This window comes from Crinia signifera, chromosome 3 (genome assembly GCF_055691185.1).
Source record: "Crinia signifera chromosome 3, ASM5569118v1, whole genome shotgun sequence".
Lineage (NCBI taxonomy): Eukaryota > Metazoa > Chordata > Amphibia > Anura > Myobatrachidae > Crinia > Crinia signifera.
In genome coordinates this window covers 14,501,594-14,521,930 of record NC_139219.1, presented here as the reverse complement: position 1 = coordinate 14,521,930, position 20,337 = coordinate 14,501,594, and the positions used below count along the sequence as shown (strand labels likewise).

Here is a 20,337-nt window from a genome sequence, read left to right as displayed (position 1 = left end):
CGTGGGAAGTCGTTCAGTGTCCATATTACTAGTGGTCTTGTCACCATCTTTACTAAAAATCATAAGTTAAAGATTTATATTTCTGGGGTCTTAACAGAAAAACAAATCTGTTGATCTGATATTTCACTTCAATAATAAATAAATAAAATCTTTCACCAGGGATATAACCAGATTTACTCCTAACTGACTTTATAGCAGAGATGACAAAAGGGGGTGCAGGTTATGACGTAGGTTCCTGTCAATCAGCCCCCCCCCCCCCCCCCCCCCCCAAAAAAAAAAGGGACATTGGATAAAGAAACAAACCAAATCTGTATATTAAATAACCCCAATGAAACATCCAATACAAACCAGAGCTGGCAAAGAGAAAACACCAACCTGTGACATGTGTAGTGGGTCTGATTCAGCACGAGCTGTCATGTAGCTAAACATTGCAAAATGACAACTTCCTTGCGATAGGCAACAGGGGGGGGGGTCGCCCAGCACAGGGTGAGGATGCCCCGCTCTCTGGGTTCCGGCCCCACCATGTGCTCATAACTCACTAGCTGCCCATTTTTAGGGTCACGACAGCTGCATGTGATGGCGCGCAGCCACCATGACCAACACCCCCCAAATGGTCCAGACCACACCATCATCTGTAGATCGACAAATATACATGTATGGTCCTTAGTAGGGATGGCCATCGACCATCGATTAATTAAAATCATCGATGGTTTGTGGCCGATGTCGAATACTTTTACCATCGATGTGGGAGAACCAGATGGTTTCCCTACATCGATGGCAAAGGAGAACCGATGTTTCTTTCTTTCTTTTTTCAAAGTGCTGGGACACTGAGCTTGGCTCCGCCCCTGACACCCGGAAGTCCCGCCCCTGAGTTCTGATTGGCCCAGGGGCCATTCAGTCAAGTATAATGGATGACCATCAATAGCTAAAACTATCGATGGTTATCCATCAAATAGTTTGCCACTATCGATGGCTGGGTGCAGAATCACCATCGATGGCCATCCCTAGTCCTTAGGGTTTTTAAAGGTTCCTGTAGGCAGGGTTGATCTCATAGTTTATTTGTTAGATTGGCAATGAGTATCACCATGGAGACCATATTAGTTTTCTATAGACTGTGTGCAAGCTCCTCCTTAACTCAATGTATTGTATATTCCATTTCTTATGTGCGCAGCTTATGATAAAGGAGTAAAAGAACCAACTAGCGCTGGTGTGAAAGGTTCCCGGGCCAAATTCCTGGGAAAATTTGCCGGGATTTTAACCCGGGTTACTGGCTGGTGTGAAAGCTACTGACCCTGGTGGCGGGCAGCGGCGGCTGGGAGCTTGCCGCGCTATTTGCCGGACGGCGGCAAGGGAAGCGACAAACAGCCCTACAATCACCCAGCCGCCGCTGCCCGGATCTGCTGCTGCACATAGGCACCCTTCCAGCACCGTCTCTACCCTCTCACACCAGAAAAGGCAGGGACTAGGCTGGTGTGAAAGGGGCCAATCCGCATTATCTGGTGTGAAAGGGGTATAAATAGCTAACTCCTCAGTACCATTATAGAACACTCCCTGGCCTGGAATACATTTAGGGGATTTTCCCTATAAATCTCATGTATAATGGAAGGGACATTTGCTTACTGTACTTTTCTATTCAGCGGAGGTTACATCCACTCCAGTTTCTGGTCTTTTCGGTCTAACTGTAACATAATGTTCTATATTTAAGGTTGTGGCAAAGGTGGAGGTAGATTAACGAGGCACAACCACTGCATAAAGCCTCATGCCTCAATAGATGGTGTTCTGAAGCAGAAGTTACCATTTGTTTCACGTTGAACGAGAAACCTACAACTACAGTTTCAGATATAGCTCGGCTCTCAGCTGTAATGTGTGGTGGTCTCTCAATGTTCTGGATATGTGGGTGATGTAGGGCTGGTTTTATTTTAAAAATAATCAATCCCACGTTTGACCACAAGTACCAATCTTAGAAACATACAGTATACCCCCCCCTACTATAGTGCAATATAGACACAAACTACAATAAGGGCATATAGTGATGATTTCGTTCTGGCTACAACCACTTCTGTCTTTTGACTTTTCCCATCATGCACTGGGTCCACGTATACCTGTAGGGGAAGGGGGGTTATAACAAGCGTGGTGAGCCTGCAAGGGTACAATCCAGCTGCAATAAAATAAATTAACCTGCACCTACGTAAATTACAGATGAAAAAAAAAACACTGTGAGGGCATCGAACAACTTCCGCCCCCACCTAACGTCACATCCTGGTCACAAAACAGAAGTGGATCTAGACACAACCATAGTGATTTCCTCTTAGCTGCACAGCATCGCCCTTTTGGAGACATACAAATCTTTCAATATACAGATATAATATTTATCTTTATTTCACTGCTAAAGGAAGAAGTCCAGCACAATGAACGTCCCATCGGTGAAGCAAGTTTCCATTGGGCTGGTTCTCGAATCCATTCAATATACAATAAAATAAAGAATTTGTATATTTTGGATTCTGGATAAGGGATCTAGATCTTGCTGTCCAATTTAATGACACGTCATGTGATGTAGATGGGAACATCATCTTAGGACTTCTCAGTGTGGAGCATGAGGACGATTGGTTAATTCTCCATTTAGTCCAGACCCAGAAGACATCAGCAAATGAAGCGGTTAGGCCCGTGGTGCTGGACGGGCGCTCGGTAGTGTCACAAAACTCTTTAGGGCGGGCAGGGGTTTGATCTTGCGGCCAGCCCAGCCTCCCTTCCTCTGCCATAATCCACTGCTTGGTCGTTTTCCCAACCAGCGATTGCGCCCTGCTTTTCCAATCACTCGCTTGTTGTGGTCTACGTTGGACACGCGTCCTACGGTGGCTACACAAGTTTCTAACACCTGTAGGGATCAGAAAAGTTAGACCTGTGCTTAGTGTAATAGAGAAATGTCAAAGTATCTAGAATAAATTATGGGGATATGTATCAAACCTGCTAAAGGATGCCGTGCCGACAGTGGGGGGCGGACAGCTTTGCATAGCGCAGCGCTATGCAAAGCCGTCCTCAAAGCCGCTCATCTGCTGGTAATACCAGCAGATGAGTGGCTTTCCCGGCGATGATGCGGGAGGGCGCAGCAGTGATCACTGCTCATCGCTGGGCCATACACACTGGGCGGCTTTTAGCTGAAAGTCGCCCAGTGTATATGGGCCTTTAAACCTGCCTTGGGTTGTTTGGCTTGTGCTGGCTATATATATATATATATATATATATATATATATATATATATATATATATATATATATATATATATATATATATATGAATAAGCCCCCAAGCTGTCGTCTCTGTGCATTGGAAATGTGTATTGCTATATCTTGGTATGAGGAGTGGCACCCTGCAGTAGGGACCCCCAATACACAGAGAAGTCTTGACAACAGCTTGGGGCTTATTCATATATTTGCGCAAATATATGTGACCGAGATCTCTGAATTCTATTACGGTGTAGTATTTATATCTGGTTACTGGTGTCACTCAGGGCCTTATTCTGATCTGAGCTCAGTACAAATTTGTTCTTAAAATGGGCAAAACCATGTGCACTACAGGTGGGGCAGATGTAACATGTATAGAGAGAGTTAGGTTTGTGTGAGTTATTTTGTTTCTGTGTAGGGTAAATACTGGCTGCATTATTTTTACACTGCAATTTAGATTTCAGTTTCAGCACACCCCACCCAAATTTAATTGTCTTTGCACAGGTTACATCTGCTCCTCCTGCAGTGCACATGGTTTTGCCCATTTTAAGAACAAATTTGTACTGAGCTCAGATCAGAATAAGGCCCTCAGTGTGCTGGGGAAACCATGTATGATACCTCTCCTCCCAGCCTATAATATTGTCACCTGAACTTGTCTCTTGGATGGTAGCTGCACAATCGCCGTCCCATTCACCTTCCTCAGTAACACCCCGCAGGTACCTGAAGGATCATAGAACATCTGCTTACACGAGAGCCAACATTGCCTGCTGAACACACGCATCCGCTTCCCACCAGTGTGGCCCAAGGCAGAGACCCTGTACTCACCAGCAGCTCTTATGTACCGCGCTCCTGCACCAGGGATCACCTCCAGACAGTTGATGAGGGTGCCGACTGGCAGAGCCCCGAGAGGGTGGGCATCTCCTTCCTGAGCCGACACTAAGGAAAATATAGTAAGCACAATGTTAATATGGTGCAATAGGGTGACCGCACCATCCCTCGTATACCCTGATCGTACCAGCCATGCGTCCGATGTTTCCAGATGATGTGATCAGATCACCGGTCTTCATGTTCTCTGTGGCGAGAATCCAGCGTTTCCGCTTCCCACCGGCTACCAGAGCGATGTCTGCCGACCTGTACAATCAAATGCAAATATATAGAGCTCTAATCCTGCGAGCAGTGTACTGAATCTCAACAGCCAATCCCAACCGCGTCCATACAACAGCCAATCCCAACCGCGTCCATACAACAGCCAATCCCAACCGCGTCCATACAACAGCCAATCCCAACCGCGTCCATACAACAGCCAATCCCAACCGTGTCCATACAACAGCCAATCCCAATCGTGTCCATACAACAGCCAATCCCAACCGCGTCCATACAACAGCCAATCCCAACCGCGTCCATACAACAGCCAATCCCAACCGCGTCCATACAACAGCCAATCCCAACCGCGTCCATACAACAGCCAATCCCAACCGCGTCCATACAACAGCCTATCCCAACCGCGTCCATACAACAGCCTATCCCAACCGCGTCCATACAACAGCCAATCCCAACCGCGTCCATACAACAGCCAGTCCCTACCGCGTCCATACAACAGCCAGTCCCCAACCGCGTCCATACAACAGCCAATCCCAACCGCGTCCATACAACAGCCAGTCCCTACCGCGTCCATACAACAGCCAGTCCCAACCGCGTCCATACAACAGCCAGTCCCAACCGCGTCCATACAACAGCCAGTCCCAACCGCGTCCATACAACAGCCAGTCCCAACCGTGCTTATACAACAGTCAACTTAATAGAATACTGCACGTGTGACCGCCAGCAGTTGGTATGGCGGCAAACCAACGCACGCCCTGTTTATTAATGTTGGCTTTTTACCGATTCAGTAGTCTGTTCTCTTGCTCCTTTATATCTGCATAGAATGCCTTTGCTCCATGCTAGTTTCTTTGTGCACTGGGCAGCATTGTGGAATCTAAGTCACCTCATGAATAAATGACTGAAGATATTTTATATCTATCTATTTTAGTTGTTTTTTTTTTTTTTGGGGGGGGGGGGGGGGGGGGGGGGGAGAGAATGAGTTTCTCTAGCGTGCCACAGCGGAGATTGTGAGAGTAATGGTGCCCATACACTTGTGCGATTGCATCCGATGGCATCTTAAGTGCTTTTTTCCAGCACCCAATGTCGCATGCCACCTGCGAGGACACATCGGGTGCTGGAAGAGGACTGGCAGAAAAAAATTCAGGTTGGCCGTCTTTTGAATTTTTTTTTCAAATTCTGCCAGTGCCAGCCCTCCTTCCGCCCCCGGCCAACTCAAATCGCATTGCGAGTGATGGCATGTGGTTAAAAACCACATGTGATCGCACATGCAATGCAATAGATATGTGCAACACAACCATTCAACCAATGGGCCTGTGCATCGCACCGGGTGACACATGCGATGAAAATAAAAATATTATTTCTACACTAGCTGGAGATGATTGAGCAGTCAGAAGTTGTTCAATAATGGGCAATACATTAGAATTAATGAATTTTGGGGGAGAAGCTTGATGCTAGGCAGACTTAGCACCTCTCTTCTCGGATTCACTTCCCTATATCTCTGTATCTCAGGCAGGGATGGCCTATGCAGCCGTGTCATTCACCATAGCAATATTAATCCTATGACACCCCAAACATGGGAACCTGGCCGTGATGGGAAGCCCAAAGCTGCTGCTGCATGCCTGCATAGAGGTAGTTTGGCCAATTACTGTCATCTACTGAAGCCACAAAGTGCTGTGAAGTTAGGTTGTGTATACAGATCCCAAACGCTTTCCCGGGTTACCCGTTCACACTGCACAGCAAACCCGGGCCGACCCAGGATTAACCCTTCTTTTAGCCCGGATCGTATTGCCGGTTTGCTGGACCCAGGATTTTTCAAAATGCCCTTTTACACCACACAGTGCCCCGTTTGGACCTGGGTTATTTGTACGATGTGAAAGCAGCTTTCTGCCCTGTGTAGTTCCATAAGAAGGTTGCACTTATGTCACCTTCATCTACTCTGGAAGTTTGTAATAGTTGTCAGGAACAACGAGAGCACTTTTATTGGGAGAACTCATTTATAAGAGAACTATAGTATTACCTGCAGGGGTCGTAGCGCACCTGCGTCACCAGCTCCTGGAATGGCGCGTTTTCCCGGCCAGGTTCATAACTCAGTCTATGGAAGTCAATCATCCGGTACAACTGCTTGTGCCCGCCTCCGATCCCTCGTATACGCACTCGACCTGCACAGAACAATGTGGATAGAAGAGTTATTGCTGTTCATTTTACGTTCCTTGAGATACTCCATGGCAGCAGTAACGGATGGGATGAGGCCATAGTCGTCGGAGTAGCGGAAGGAAAGGAAACACCGTCTAGGAAATCAGATCAGACTCAGATCCCCCTACAAAGCCGGAAACATGGGCACGAATACCGGGATGTCAAGGACATTAAAATAACGTTAATAATATGTCAACCGCCTTTTCAACTCCATTCCAGCATAACTACAATGTAGTACGTATATAAATGTAAAAAAAAAAAAAAAAAATAGCAATACATTAATTTTTAATAAAAAAACAGTTGGAAGCGGTTTCCTTTCAAACTGAGCGTTGGAAGAGACTTTAGACACAAAAGATTTTGGGGAAAAACCAGCGCAGAGATGAAACCTGCTTGTGATCTCGGAGAGCAGGTGGTGCAATTACTGAAATCACACTTCCTTTATATTTCTCTCTCTCGAGTGCACAGAGCAGTTTCTTTAACACCTTAGTGGAATCGAACTGAAGCCTTGTTCCTTAAAGATCTACACTTACTTTAACATTCTTACTCGCATGCATCAAAAGGTATCTTTTCAGCAGGAACAATGAATCTGTACACTATCACGATAAAACAACTTAATTCATTATTCTTTCACCAGTGCCCGTAGCAGTTTCTTTAAATACAAGCGCGCATTGAAGAAAGGGTATTTATTAAAATCCACGAACAAACATATGACAAAAGACAAGTCCTCTGGTGAAGGAAAAAACAGCCCGATAGAACAGTCAGTCCTCACCATCCCAAAGTGTAGATCTTTAAGGAATAAGGCCTCAGTTCGATTCCACTAAGGTGTTAAAAAAACTGCTCTGTGCACTCGAGAGAGCAATATAAAGTAAGTGTGGTTTCAGTAAGTCCACTAATTGCACCACCTGCTCTCCGAGATTACAAGCAAGTTTCATCTCTGCGCTGGTTTTTTCCCCAAAATCTTGTGTGTCTAAAGTCTGTTCCCCCACTCAGAGTTTGATGGTCTCTGGGGAATTTAGCTGCAACTGGTTTTTCAATAGCGCTTGTTATATATCATAACTCTTGTTGTACTATCTGAGCATTGGAAGAAGACATCGCATTCAGAAGAATACCGGCATTATTTAGGGATGGCCGCGCTACCCTTGTGCAGTCTATGCCTATTTTCTGTGATAGTCAGGTCTGGGGGGGGGGGGGGGCACTTAGTCTGCTGATCACAAAATTAAGGATCCTATGTGGAAGGCATCCTTGCTGTCAATGCGGGTGGCGGCTGTGGAAGCTTCAAAGATGCCACCTCCACACTTTCACGTGAGGGGCTAAGTTTTTCCTAGGGTTCCAAGAAGCCTTACCCCAGCCCTGGGGCCGCTGTATGCTGTGTTCCATGCAGTCCACCACTGGTGCACTATCGCAACTACCACCAACACTTGTACCACCTAATGGCTATCTGAACATGGCCTCTATGGAAGCAGACATAGGTCCAAGAATGCATCCCATATACATCTAGCTCGAATCAGGCCAAATGTCTGGTGTAATGGGGACTACACACGTGCTAGATCATGTACCAGTAGTAGTAGTACGTTTATTTATAAGGCGCCGCAAAGTGTCCGCAGCGCCGTACATAGCAAACAAAAAAACAAATGACAAGGTAACGTACAGGGTGTGTTGAAAAATACAGTATAAATAGGGGTATAGCTGGTAGAAATAAAATCAGCATCAGTTCAGAAGTATGTGTCAAAATTGTCGAGGAGACTGAAGATGAAGCAGAGGAAGAGAAGAACAGGAAAGGAGGACAGGTGAGGTAAAGAGAGTACGTGAGGCAGGAGGACCCTACTCATAAGAGTTAACATACTAAAAATAGGTGGGTGGACGAACGAAAAACAACAGGATAAATAGGAACGGAGGCAGGATAGGAGGATCAAAAGAGGTTAGGAGGAGGGATAGGCTAGTCGAAAAAAGTGGGTTTTGAGGGAGCGCTTGTAGGAGGTAAGGGAATCAGAAAGCCTGATGGGTGGCGGGAGGTTGTTCCAGTGCAGGGGGGCAGCGCGAGAGAAGTCTTGGACACGGGAGTGGGAGGAGGTGATTAGGTGAGAGGTCAGTCGGCGGTCAGCGATGGAGCGAAGAGGACGGGAGCGAGTGTGGATAGAGATCAGTGAAGAGAGGTAAGGAGCGGTGGAGGAGAGAGCCTTGTAGGTGGTGGTGAGGAGTTTAAAGAGAACTCGGAAAGGAATGGGGAGCCAGTGAAGAGATAGACAGAGGGGGGAGGCGGAGGTAGAGCGGCGGGAGAGGAAGATGAGCCTAGCAGCAGCGTTAAGAATGGTTTGGAGAGGTGCGAGGCGGGTGAGAGGTAGCCCAGAGAGAAGGATGTTGCAGTAGTCAAGGCGGGAGATGACAAGAGAGTGAATGAGAATTTTGGTCGCGTCAGTGGAGAGGAATGGTCTGATGCGTGAGATGTTGCGTAGGTGAAAGCGGCAAGACTGTGAGAGAGCACAAATGTGGGGGGTGAAAGAGAGGGAGGAGTCAATGATGACACCGAGGCAGCGCGTTTGGTCGGTGGAGGTGATCTCGGTTTCACCAATGCTGATGGAGATAGTGGGAGAAGAGGGGATGTTCGGGGGATGGAAGATTAGAAGTTCAGTTTTAGCCATGTTTAGTTTCAGGAAGCGTTGGGTCATCCAGGCTGAGATGGCCGTGAGGCATTCTGAGACCTTGGACAGGATTGATGGGGATAGGTCGGGGGAGGAGAGATAGATTAGGGTATCATCAGCATAAAGGTGGTAATGAAAACCATAGGAGCTGATGAGGGTGCCCAGAGAGGTGGTGTAGAGGGAGAAGAGGAGAGGGCCAAGGACTGACCCTTGGGGAACACCGACTGGCTGCGGGGTAGTAGGAGAGGAGGAGCTCGGAGTGGAGACGGAGAAGGAGCGATCGGAGAGGTATGAGGTGAACCAGGAGAAGACCGTGCCAGTGATGCCAAAGGAGCGGAGGGTGTTGAGCAGGAGAGGGTGGTCAACAGTGTCAAAGGCAGCCGACAGATCAAGCTGGATGAGGATAGAAAAGAGGCCTTTGGATTTAGCCGATAGTAAATCGTTAGTGACTTTGGTCAGGGCAGTTTCAGTGGAATGTAAAGGGCGGAACCCGGATTGGAGGGGGTCTAGAATGGAGTTAGCAGTAAGGTGGCTTAGGAGACGATTATAGGTCAGACGTTCTAGGAGCTTGGAGGCAAAAGGGAGGAGGGAGATGGGCCTGTAGTTGGATGGAGAGTTGGGGTCCAGATTTGTTTTTTTGAGAATTGGGGAGACAAGAGCGTGTTTGAAGGAGGAAGGGAAGATCCCAGAGGATAGGGAAAGATTAAAGAGGTAAGCCAGGTGAGAGCAGACTGACGGACTGAGACGACGGATAATATTGGAGGGGATAGGATCGAGCGGGCAGGTGGAGGGAGAAGCGGATTGAAGGATAGAGTGGATTTCAGCAGCAGTGGTGGGGTAAAATGAGGACAGGGGTTGGAAGGAGGGGAGTGGAGATGTAGGAGGGGAGGAGGGAGAGGGTGAGGTCATGGCAGCAGTGATGGCAGTCCAGTGTCCTTGGATGTGGGTGGGAGAGGTAGTCCACTGAGATAGGCCAAGAGAGGAGCAGAGAGAGAGGAGTTTGGAGGTGCCAGGATCAGCGGGGTTATCCAAGGGGATGTTAAAGTCACCAAGAATGACAGATGGCAGGTCAGAGGAGAAGAAGTGTGGAAGCCAGGCGGCGAAGTTGTCAAGAAATTGGGAGATAGGGCCAGGGGGGCGGTAGATTGCAGCGACACGGAGGTGGTAGGGGTAGTATAGACGATGTGTGCTGAGCAGTCTGTGAGAACACTGGCCCTGAATGGTGATCTAAGTTTATCCTGCATGCGGAATCTTAACAGTGTCGCGAGGGGCCGTGCATCGCTATCTCCCCTACACACTGAGCGATGTAGGCTCATTCTCTATGCGATCTAGTCAGAGTGCTTAAAAAATGGGCTAAAAATCGCCCTGTGTGTAGGCCCCATAAGTACTAAGTAAAAACCAACATGCTGCTTTGTATAAACTGATAGCTTAATACTCAGCTTTGAAAGGCCAGAGGGTCCCCACGGTGAACAGCTGATGGCTGCTCCCCTTCTTAGCCTGCACAATGACATTGGATCCATCTTGCAGGAGTATGTTTTGATGGTGCCGCAGGTTACAAGTCGCCGGTCTGTGTGGTCAGGCAGCTGTACAGGGAGTCTCATACGGGGGAAATCTCGCGAGAAGTCGGTAGCTCTTGTGAGATTATCCCAGTATGAGACTCGCTGTACTGCCGTCAGGCGGGTGGGCGGGCCACAAAAAATGGCTCCGGGGGCCGGAGGTTCCCCACCACTGGTGTAAACGTAATAGCCTACATTACTACTGACCATGGCCCTGATTCTGAGATATGAGCAAGCAAAGCAAGTACATGTATATGGAACAAACCAAGTTGCGATGCAAGGGGTGGAGATATATATTATTTGCATACTGGATAAATACTGGCTGTGTTTGCATGTAGTCCACAAAAAAGGGATTTTTGTAAGAACTTACCATTCGAATCCCTTTCTCTGATATGGTCCTGGTGACACAGCTCAACACTGGGATGTAGGAGGGTCCGAAGGAGCCAGGCACCTATCCTAAAGCTTTTAGAGGGTAGGCTCCTCCCCTACTGCATCCCGGACTCTTCAGTTCAATCTTTCAAAGCCACTGGAATACATTAACTCAGCACAAACGCCTGCACATATTATATGCACAATATCAAAAATAACAATTAACCATATATAACATGAAACATCATGAACCTGGCATACTTACTGAGCGTAAGGGAGGGATCGCTGTGTCACCAGGACCATATCAGAGAAAGGGATTCGAACGGTAAGTTCTTACAAAAATCCCTTTTTCTCTTTCAATGGTCCTGGTGACACAGCTCAACATTGGGACGTTCCAGAGCCGGTCCTTTGGGTGGGTACGCTCAGGTCTGCAGCTCTCATTACTGCTCGCCCGAATGATGCGTCCTCCGACGCGAACTCATGGAACCTATAGAATTTGGCAAATGTATGAACAGATGACCAAGTGGCAGCCCTGCAAACCTGCTCAGCTGTTGCCCCATGTCGAACCGCACAAGAGGTGGCAACCGACCTGGTGGTATGCGCATTAATCCTGGCCGGAACAGGCCTACCAACTTTAGTATATGCAAACGCTATAACAGAGCGCAACCACCTAGCAATGGTCTGCTTAGAAGCAGGCCATCCAATTTTGTGTATGTCATACAACACTAACAAAGTGCCAGTCTTTCTGACACTCTTAACTCTGTCCACATAAATGCGCAATGCGCGCACAACATCCAAACTCCTCAATTTGTCCCTTTTTCTTGAACCCTCTGGGGGTTGAAACACAGGCAGAACTATCTCCTGATTTAAATGAAAAGCAGAGACTACTTTAGGTAAAAACTGGGGTACCGTACGAAGCACCGCCCTATCATCGTGAAATATCAGGAAGGGAGACCTGCATGACAATGCTCCCAACTCTGACACCCTCTTTGCTGACGCCACTGCCAACAAAAATACCAGTTTCCATGTAAGAAACTTAAGATCAGCCGACCTTAATGGTTCAAAAGGTGCCTTCTGAAGGCATTCCAAAACCAGCGATAAGTCCCATGGTGCTACTGGTTGTTTGTAGGGAGGTTTCAACCGAGACACCCCCTGTAGGAAGGTCTGTACTTCCGGCAATAATGCAATCCTTTTCTGGAAGTAAATGGACAAGGCCGAGATCTGCACCTTTAGAGACTGAAGGCTTAACCCAGAGGAAAAACCATCCTGCAAAAATTCCAACATTTTTGTCAATTTAAAGCATGATGTATAAGACTTCTGTCTCTCACACCAACGAATATAGGTCTTCCAGACCCTATAATAATTTGCCGAAGACACTGACTTTCTGGCTTTTATCATGGTGTTAACCACTGCCTCTGAGAATCCTTTATTCCTTAAAATGGCGGTTTCAACAACCAGGCCGTCAAAATTAATCGAGCTGAATCCAGATGATTTAACGGCCCTTGTCTTAGAAGATCTGACCTCAGAGGTAGACGCCACGAGTCCACAGACAATTTCTGAAGCCTCGAGTACCAGGACCTCCTTGGCCAATCCGGGGCCACTAAAATCACTGGGATTTCTTGGGCCTGTATCCTCTTCAACACTCTCGCCAGCATTGGGACTGGCGGAAAAACATAAAGAAGATTCCCCTCCCAGGGGATAGTCATGGCATCCACTGCTTCTGCCAGTGGATCCCTCGTCCTGGCATAAAACCTGGGCACCTGATGGTTGAACCTGGATGCCATCAGGTCCACGTCCGGGGTTCCCCACTTCAAGGTAATTTGATGAAATATCTGAGGATTCAGGCTCCATTCCCCTCCTTCAGCTCCTCCCTGCTCAGGAAGTCGGCCTCTATATTCTCCACTCCTGGTATGAATACAGCTGATAAAGCTGGAACATTCTGTTCCGCCCACAGGAGGATTCTGGACACCTCCCACATGGCCAGTTTGCTGCGTGTGCCTCCCTGGTGATTCAGATACGCCACAGCTGTGGCGTTGTCAGTCTGAATCCTTAAAGGGAGCCTCTGTAACCTGTCTCCCGCCAGAGAAATCACTTTCCAGACAGCTCTCAGTTCCAAGATGTTGATCGGTAAAGCCGCCTCCTCTGGAGTCCACAAGCCCTGCAGACGCAGGTCCGAGACTACTGCCCCCCAGCCCCTGAGACTGGCATCGGTAGTGACTACCAGCCAGCTCCAGGACTGCAGTGACCGACCCCACTGAAGGGAATCCACCTCTGTCCACCATTTCAGGGAGGATCGAGTTTCCGAAGACAGCACTATCTGTTCTGACTTCATGGTCTGTGTGTTTCCTGACCAAGCCGTCAAAATGTTCCACTGGAAACCCCGAGAGTGGAACCTGGCAAATTGCAGCGTCTCGAAAGACGCCACCATCTTTCCCAGCAGCTTGAGGCACCTCCACACTGATGTGCTCCGAGAGCTGAGAATCTCCTGGACTAAGGCAACCAGATCCCTTGTAGATGGGTATCCAGAATGACCCCTAAGAATTGGAGTCTCTGTGACGGCACCAACTGAGACTTTTGCAAGTTTAAAAGCCAGCCGTGAGCCTGCAAAAAACTGATGGCTTCTGCCAAATGACTCTGCAACCTTTGAACAGCAGGTCATCCAAATAAGGTATCACTGTGATTCCCCTCAGCCGGAGCACAGCCGCCATTACAGACATTATTTTGGTGAAAACCCTTGGTGCTGTGGCCAGACCAAAGGGCAATGCCTGGAACTGTAAGTGCAGGTCTCCTATCGCAAACCTCAACAGGGCCTGATGTTCTGCGTGTATGGGGACATGAAGATACGCGTCCTGGACATCCATGGACGCCAAAAATTCTCCCTGGTCCAGGCTTAGCAGCACTGACCGTAGAGACTCCATTTTGAAATGGTCTACCCACAAATGGACATTCAGTGACTTTAAATTCAGTATTGGTCTGAAAGACCCGTCTGGTTTGGGTACCAGAAACAGAGTGGAATAAAAGCCTTTCTTCCACTCTGCCCTGGGAACCGGGATTAACACCCCCATCTCTAACAGAGAGTGAGTTGCTCTTAAGAGAGCTGTACGGAGCCGAGCTTCCTTTGGTAAAACTGTGGGAATGAATCTTCTCGGAGGAAGACCTTTGAAGGGAATTCTGTATTCCTGGGCTATAATGTCTAACACCCAGGAATCCTGGTCTAGTGACGCCCAGGCATCCTTGAACTGTGATAGACGACCCCCCACCTTTACCGCTGCCGGACAAATCCCTTGACAGTCATGCGGAGGGTTTGTCCTCTCCTTTGGTGACAGGTTTCTTGTGAAAAGAACCAAATTTTGACTTTGGGGCCTTACCCCTGGAGGATTGAATCTTTCCCCTAAATGACTGTCCTCAAAAGGACGCACCACCTCTAGGGTAGGGCTGAAAGGACGGCCTAAAAGCAGAAAATCTTGATGTCTGCTTGGCTGCGGGGGCAGGCAGGAAGGTACTCTTGCCACCCGTGGCCTGCTTAATAATCTCTTCTAATTCAGATCCAAAAAATAACTTTCCTTTGAAAGCCAATGTTTCTAAGGCCTTCTTAGACTCATTATCTGCCTCCCAGGCCTTAAACCAGAGTACTCTCCTGGCATTGATAGACACTGTGGAAACTCTGGTCGCCATTTTGAGAGCTTCCTCTTCAGCTTCCAACACATATTCTGCAGCTGCCTTAAGCTTCTCCGCTAGCAACAACACACAAGGATCAGCATGTAAAATGGTGCATAAATCATTGGCCCACTCAATCATGGCCTTAGAGACCCAGGCTGAAGCAATAAGGGGACGTAGGGTGAATCCCACCCCTTCAAATATAGCTTTGAGATTATCCTCCAGCTTTTTGTCCACCGGGTCCTTAAAAGCTGCGCCCCCTTGCACTGGTAATACAGTAGCTTTTGACAGACGTGCCACAGAAGCATCAACTACTGGCACTTTTTCCCAGAGCTCCGCATGAGACTCCGGCATGGGACACAAACTTAAGAATCTCTTTGGCATCTGCAGCCTTTTATCAGGAGTTTTCCAAGCTCCTTCCAACAATTCTTGTAAACCTTCATCTAAAGGAAATGTAACAGCTTCCTTACGCTGCCGTTTAAATACACCTTTAGCAGGAGTTTTATCCTCCACTGAAAGTTTTAAAGCCTGTTTAACAGCTATAATCAAATCCTCCACCCCTGCGGCTGAGGAATCTTCAGAATCATCACCCTGCTCCCAGTAAATGTCTGCATATGCTCCCTCCTCTTCATCTACCAATAAAGGCACCGAGTAAGACCTTTTACAGCATCAACATCAATTTTGTCTAGCAAGTCACTAAACCTGTTGATCCCCTTTGCAGTATCCTGCATCACCTGTATGAAGGCAGGATCTGCCTGGGTAAGAGGCAAGGAGCCAGAGGACTGCTGAGATGATGACATAGGTCTCTGAGATTCTACCAAGGCATCACTCTGTCTGTCCAGCAATTGCACTAAAGCGTTAACAGACCTGCCCAGGGAACTAGCCCACGCGGGTTCAATTTGCTCTGCCCTCTGGGGTTCACTCCCCATGGGTCTCACAGCAGCGCAAGCAATACACAAACCCCCCCTTGGCCATCTGCTCAGGTACAAATTTTTGTGTACACACATTACAAGCGCTCATAGTATTAAGGGCTCCCTCCCCCAAAACCACAGCTTGTTGCTCAGACATGATGTAAAGTAACCACACAGTGCAAACAATGTACAACAGCGCTTATACAGAGTCAATGCACCCAGCCACTTATCTGTCTGTCGGTTTCAGATGCGGGGAAACGATGCCCAGGAAATCCAAACACTCTGTCAGGATCTGTAAGCCAGCTCAGCTCCGCTGCAAGCGTTCTGAAAGGCGCCAAAACAGAGCGAGGGAAGAGACCAAGTCCCTGCTGCTGCGGGGTCCGTGACTTTTTGGCGCCAACCACCCCCAGACAGCTGCTCCCTTAGTAGGATCTCCTAGTTCCAGTATCTCCCCCTCGACTGGGGACCACTTGGAACATGCCTGTAACACACTGCTGTCCTCTCATAACAGGAGCTCAGTGTGTAAGCTCCGCAGAAAATGGCCGCCGCCATCACGGAGCGCCTGTCCCCCATGATCCCCACCTGCGTGAAGCCGGTTTCAGAGCGCTCCGGAGCCCAGGCAGCTTCTTAAAAGAAGCTGTAAGCGCTGCACAGGGAGGCCAGACAGCGTCTCCCCTGTGCACAGTGAGCTGACAGGACGCGCTTCTGTCAGCTCCTGCTGCGCTAGCAGAGTGAGGATTCACTTATGAGAATCCTCACTCTGTGCCTACCTAGCTAGGGTGAAAGTTAATAAAATAATAAAAATTCCCTAACTACTCTATTTCTTCGGCTGCTCCTGCAGCCCTTTAGAATAGCACCCACTCTAGTGGGCACCTAACACGAACTGAAGAGTCCGGGATGCAGTAGGGGAGGAGCCTACCCTCTAAAAGCTTTAGGATAGGTGCCTGGCTCCTTCGGACCCTCCTACATCCCAGTGTTGAGCTGTGTCACCAGGATCATTGAAAGAGAAAGCTGGATACTGTAGCTTTAGATTGCCTAGAAATCTATGCATGTGTTACATCTGTCCACCTGCAGTGAATCATGGTGATACCAGGTGCACGGTTACTGGCCCTCTTCTGCTTTACTCCCTCCTTAGTAACAGGGCATAGCATTTCGGGGCGATAATGGTATCGTACAAATAAGATAAGGGTCACACTTACCTGTGTAATCTCGCCCCCCAGTCTTCCGCTTCCCAATAGGATTTATTGTGTATTTGGTTGGTGGTTTCCATATGTCAAGAGCATTGAGATAAGAAGTAGTGAACAATCCTCTAGAGGGCAGCAGTGAGGGAGGTCCTGCCTGCAGGAGAGCAAGAAACATGTCTGTAATATAGGTTTCCTGCATCAGGTGTGAATGAGAGGACAGGGTTGCGGTACAGTATCCCTAATGGCCTAGCGGTGAAGCCCACAAAATGCCAAACACAGCGCCTGGGGTACGGATCCTGGTCAGCAGCAACTAATTATTATTTTTTTAATTCCACTGTTTTGTTCATTAAAATGTGTCTATACTGTATGTAGGCTTTGCGTCCACTTTATTTGTGGACATAATTTGGGGTGCGAAAAAAAAAGAAAGCCTGGTCAGTGTATAGTAGCAAGACGCAAATGGACAAGCCGGAAAGTTGTTACGAAAACTCATTTCAAGGGAAGAGCAAGGCCACAGCACTTGCATATACTCTGGTGGCTTGTTGGTCTCTGTTTTGTTTCTTGCTTGGAACCAAGAACAGGATCTACAATCAGGTCCATAAATGTTGGGACACCGACACAGTTCTCATATTTTGGACTCGATACACCACCACAATGGATTTAAAATGAACCAAACAAGATGTGCTTTCACTGCAGACTTTCAGCTTTAATTTGAGGGTATTTACATCTAAATCAGGAGAACGTTGTAGGAATTACAACGGTTTCTATATGCGCCTCCCACATTTTAAGGGACCAAAAGTAATGGGACAAACTAAACAATCCTAAATCAAACTTTCACTTGTTAATACTTTGTTGCAAATGCTTTGCAGTGAATTACAGCCTGAAGTCTGGAACACATATTCTGCTTTCACACCGCAAAACCTGCTTAGACCCGGTATTTAAAACGGGTCAGAGCAAGTAAAACCCCTTTCACACCAGGTCTCAAGCAGGTTTGCGCTGTGAAAGCAGCTGGAGGAGAACAAGATGGACAGTGGCTATCAGACAGCACAGTGCATATGTAATGCACGGGTCCCGCTCATTACATATGCACATACATAATGTGTGGTCCCAGTAGGATGAGGAGTAGTTTTTTTCCTAGGGCGATTTTAGAATTAAATGCTGAATTGGGCTAGGGGAGGGTTTATGGGTGTTAGTTTTATTGTAAAGCCTGTGGATCATTTTGTATTTTATTAATGTCTGTATTTGGATGGATGCTTAACTGAATTGTGTCACCCTACCTGGGGTGATGACAATAAAGATGTATCTTATCTAATCTAAAATTAAATATTCACTGGTAAGGATCAGATAAGGCACATAAACAAATTTTAATTTAAATTAAGAATAAAGATGTGGGAGAGGTGGAGTTCGCCCCCTGATGTAAAGATAAGCTGTAAAATCACTGTATAAAATGGAGGGATCCGATGTGGTGGAAAATGAAGAGTATTGTATGTAAGGTATTCCTGTCTTTTTAAACATTGTTTTCTACTTGTGTAAGAAATGAAAAATGAAAATAAAGTTGAAATTAAAAAAAAAATTAAATATTCACTGCGCTGGGTCCCGCTCATTATATATATGCAGAGAGCGGGACCAGCTCAGTGCCCAATATATGAGAATTGTGTCGATGTCCCAATATTTATGGACCTGACTGTATATGATTATTATGTGACTTCACACACACACACATATATATATATATATATATATATATATATATATATATATATATATATATATACATACACACACATATATATATATATATATATACACATATTGATGTGTACAGGGCAGAAGTACAGCAGCGATGTGACAGAATGATGTGTACAGGGCGAGAGTACAGCAGTGATGTGACAGAATGATGTGTACAGGGCGAGAGTACAGCAGCGATGTGACAGAATGATGTGTACAGGGCAGGAGTACAGCAGCGATGTGACAGAATGATGTGTACAGGGCGAGAGTACAGCAGCGATGTGACAGAATGATGTTTACAGGGCGAGAGTACAGCAGCGATGTGACAGAATGATGTGTACAGGGAGGGAGTACAGCAGCGATGTGACAGAATGATGTGTACAGGGCTGGAGTACAGCAGCGATGTGACAGAATGATGTGTACAGGGCAGGACTACAGAATGATGTGTACAGGGCAGGAGTACAGCAGCGATGTGACAGAATGATGTGTACAGGGCAGGAGTACAGCAGCGATGTGACAGAATGATGTGTACAGGGCAGGAGTTCAGCAGCGATGTGACAGAAGAATATCAGTATCAGCATTATGATCACATAATTATATTTATGCAGGACATTAGCTGTGGGGGTCTCTGACCTGATGGAGGGCAGATGAAGCTGGTCTGGCACAGGCAACAGTCAAACAATGGAATGCACGGGAAAGGCTGCATATTGCCATTACTGGTGTGTTGATACTTTTCTGAAACAGAGAGAATGAAGAGTTACAGGGTAATCTGACATCATGTACATCAGGACCATAGGACTAATAGTTGTATAGTTCTATCAGAAGTCCGCAAGGTGGATGAAAGCTTATATCTATTAATTATTCTCATAACAACCACATGAAATTCCTATCCTATATCAAATTATGCAGAATTGTAAGAGACACAATGAGACAATAATTATGGCAATCCCCCCAGCACAGTATAGGGGACCCCCAGACAACCTCACCAGTCAGCAGCTGTATAATATATATATATATATATATATATATATTATACCCCACAGACAAACACACTCACCAGCTGTATATTTTATTACAGTATATATAGTATAGGACACCCTCACCAGCTGTAATATATATATATATATATATATATATATATATATATATATAGTAGAGGATCCCACAGACACCCTCTCCAGTCAGCAGCTGTATATTATAAATTATTCCAGTACTTAAATTAATAGTAGAACCCACAGACACACACCCTCACCAGAGCAGGTCAAGTCGCATAGCAGTGACGTCACTCACCGCCTTCCGCTGGTGCTGTGTGAACACTAGAGGTCACACTGTTTCCCCATGGTAATATATGTAACTTGTTTCTCAGTATAGACCCAGGCCTAGCACAATAAGTGCAGTAACAAGCACACTATCCTGCTATGTGAACCTGCCGCTAGCAGCAGGCGAAGCTGGGAGACGCTCAGCACAGTGCTCTCGGTAGTTGAGTATTACACGCACCGACCGGGCTCCACCAACATGGAGGCGCCGGTGTGAGACCACGCCCCCTCCGACGGCACCACGTAACTCTGGCCGTGCTGGATCACAACACTGAGGGAGGAGAGGAGGATTGTGGGTAGAGTGCGGAGTAATCGCTGTATATAGAGGACGCTTCCGCCGCCTATAGCAGCAGGAGAGGTATGTGGTGTCTGTATACTGCTTTTATACACGGCCGGGACCGGTATAGTGTGTGGCTGCTGCTTATATACACCTGCGGGAGCTGTATGATGTTTGTATACTGTCTA

General features: G+C 47.1%; 2 protein-coding genes across 5 annotated transcripts in view; one reads left to right on the top strand and one right to left on the bottom strand.

Annotated features, from left to right (window-relative positions):
- Positions 1 to 2,355: 2,355 nt before the first annotated feature.
- MRPL2 (mitochondrial ribosomal protein L2) lies at positions 2,356 to 20,126 on the bottom strand. Of its 3 annotated transcripts, none has more exons than XM_083175310.1 (8): positions 19,803 to 20,126; positions 19,190 to 19,291; positions 16,847 to 16,985; positions 6,340 to 6,481; positions 4,237 to 4,352; positions 4,047 to 4,157; positions 3,868 to 3,941; positions 2,356 to 2,875 (listed from the first exon to the last, which is right to left on the bottom strand). In XM_083175310.1, the coding sequence occupies exons 2-8, from the start codon at positions 19,268 to 19,270 to the stop codon at positions 2,657 to 2,659; spliced, it is 882 nt and encodes a 293-aa protein (XP_083031436.1). In that variant the 5' UTR covers positions 19,271 to 19,291; positions 19,803 to 20,126; the 3' UTR covers positions 2,356 to 2,656. The 3 variants fall into 3 exon arrangements, with proteins under 3 accessions (XP_083031436.1, XP_083031437.1, XP_083031435.1); XM_083175311.1 differs by having other exon boundaries at positions 19,847 to 20,126; XM_083175309.1 differs by having other exon boundaries at positions 19,809 to 20,125.
- The window catches only part of KLC4 (kinesin light chain 4), a 54,491-nt gene continuing 54,237 nt past the window's right edge, over positions 20,084 to 20,337 (top strand). Inside the window, exon 1 of one of the 2 annotated variants that reach the window (XM_083175304.1) lies at positions 20,084 to 20,230. The gene's annotated coding sequence lies outside the window, so the exon portion shown is untranslated. The remainder of the gene's footprint in view (positions 20,231 to 20,337) is intronic. The other variant, XM_083175305.1, reaches the window with a different exon arrangement.

Excerpts from the sequence above, each read along its gene's own strand:
- MRPL2 (XM_083175310.1), bottom strand. The coding sequence starts at position 19,270 with ATGGCAATATGCAGCCTTTCCCGTGCATTCCATTGTTTGACTGTTGCC. Across the intron at positions 4,353-6,339 it reads GTGCGCTACGACCCCTGCAG|GTCGGCAGACATCGCTCTGG; the intron begins GTAATACTATAG and ends TTGATTGTACAG. Across the intron at positions 3,942-4,046 it reads GCGGTACATAAGAGCTGCTG|GTACCTGCGGGGTGTTACTG; the intron begins GTGAGTACAGGG and ends ATGATCCTTCAG.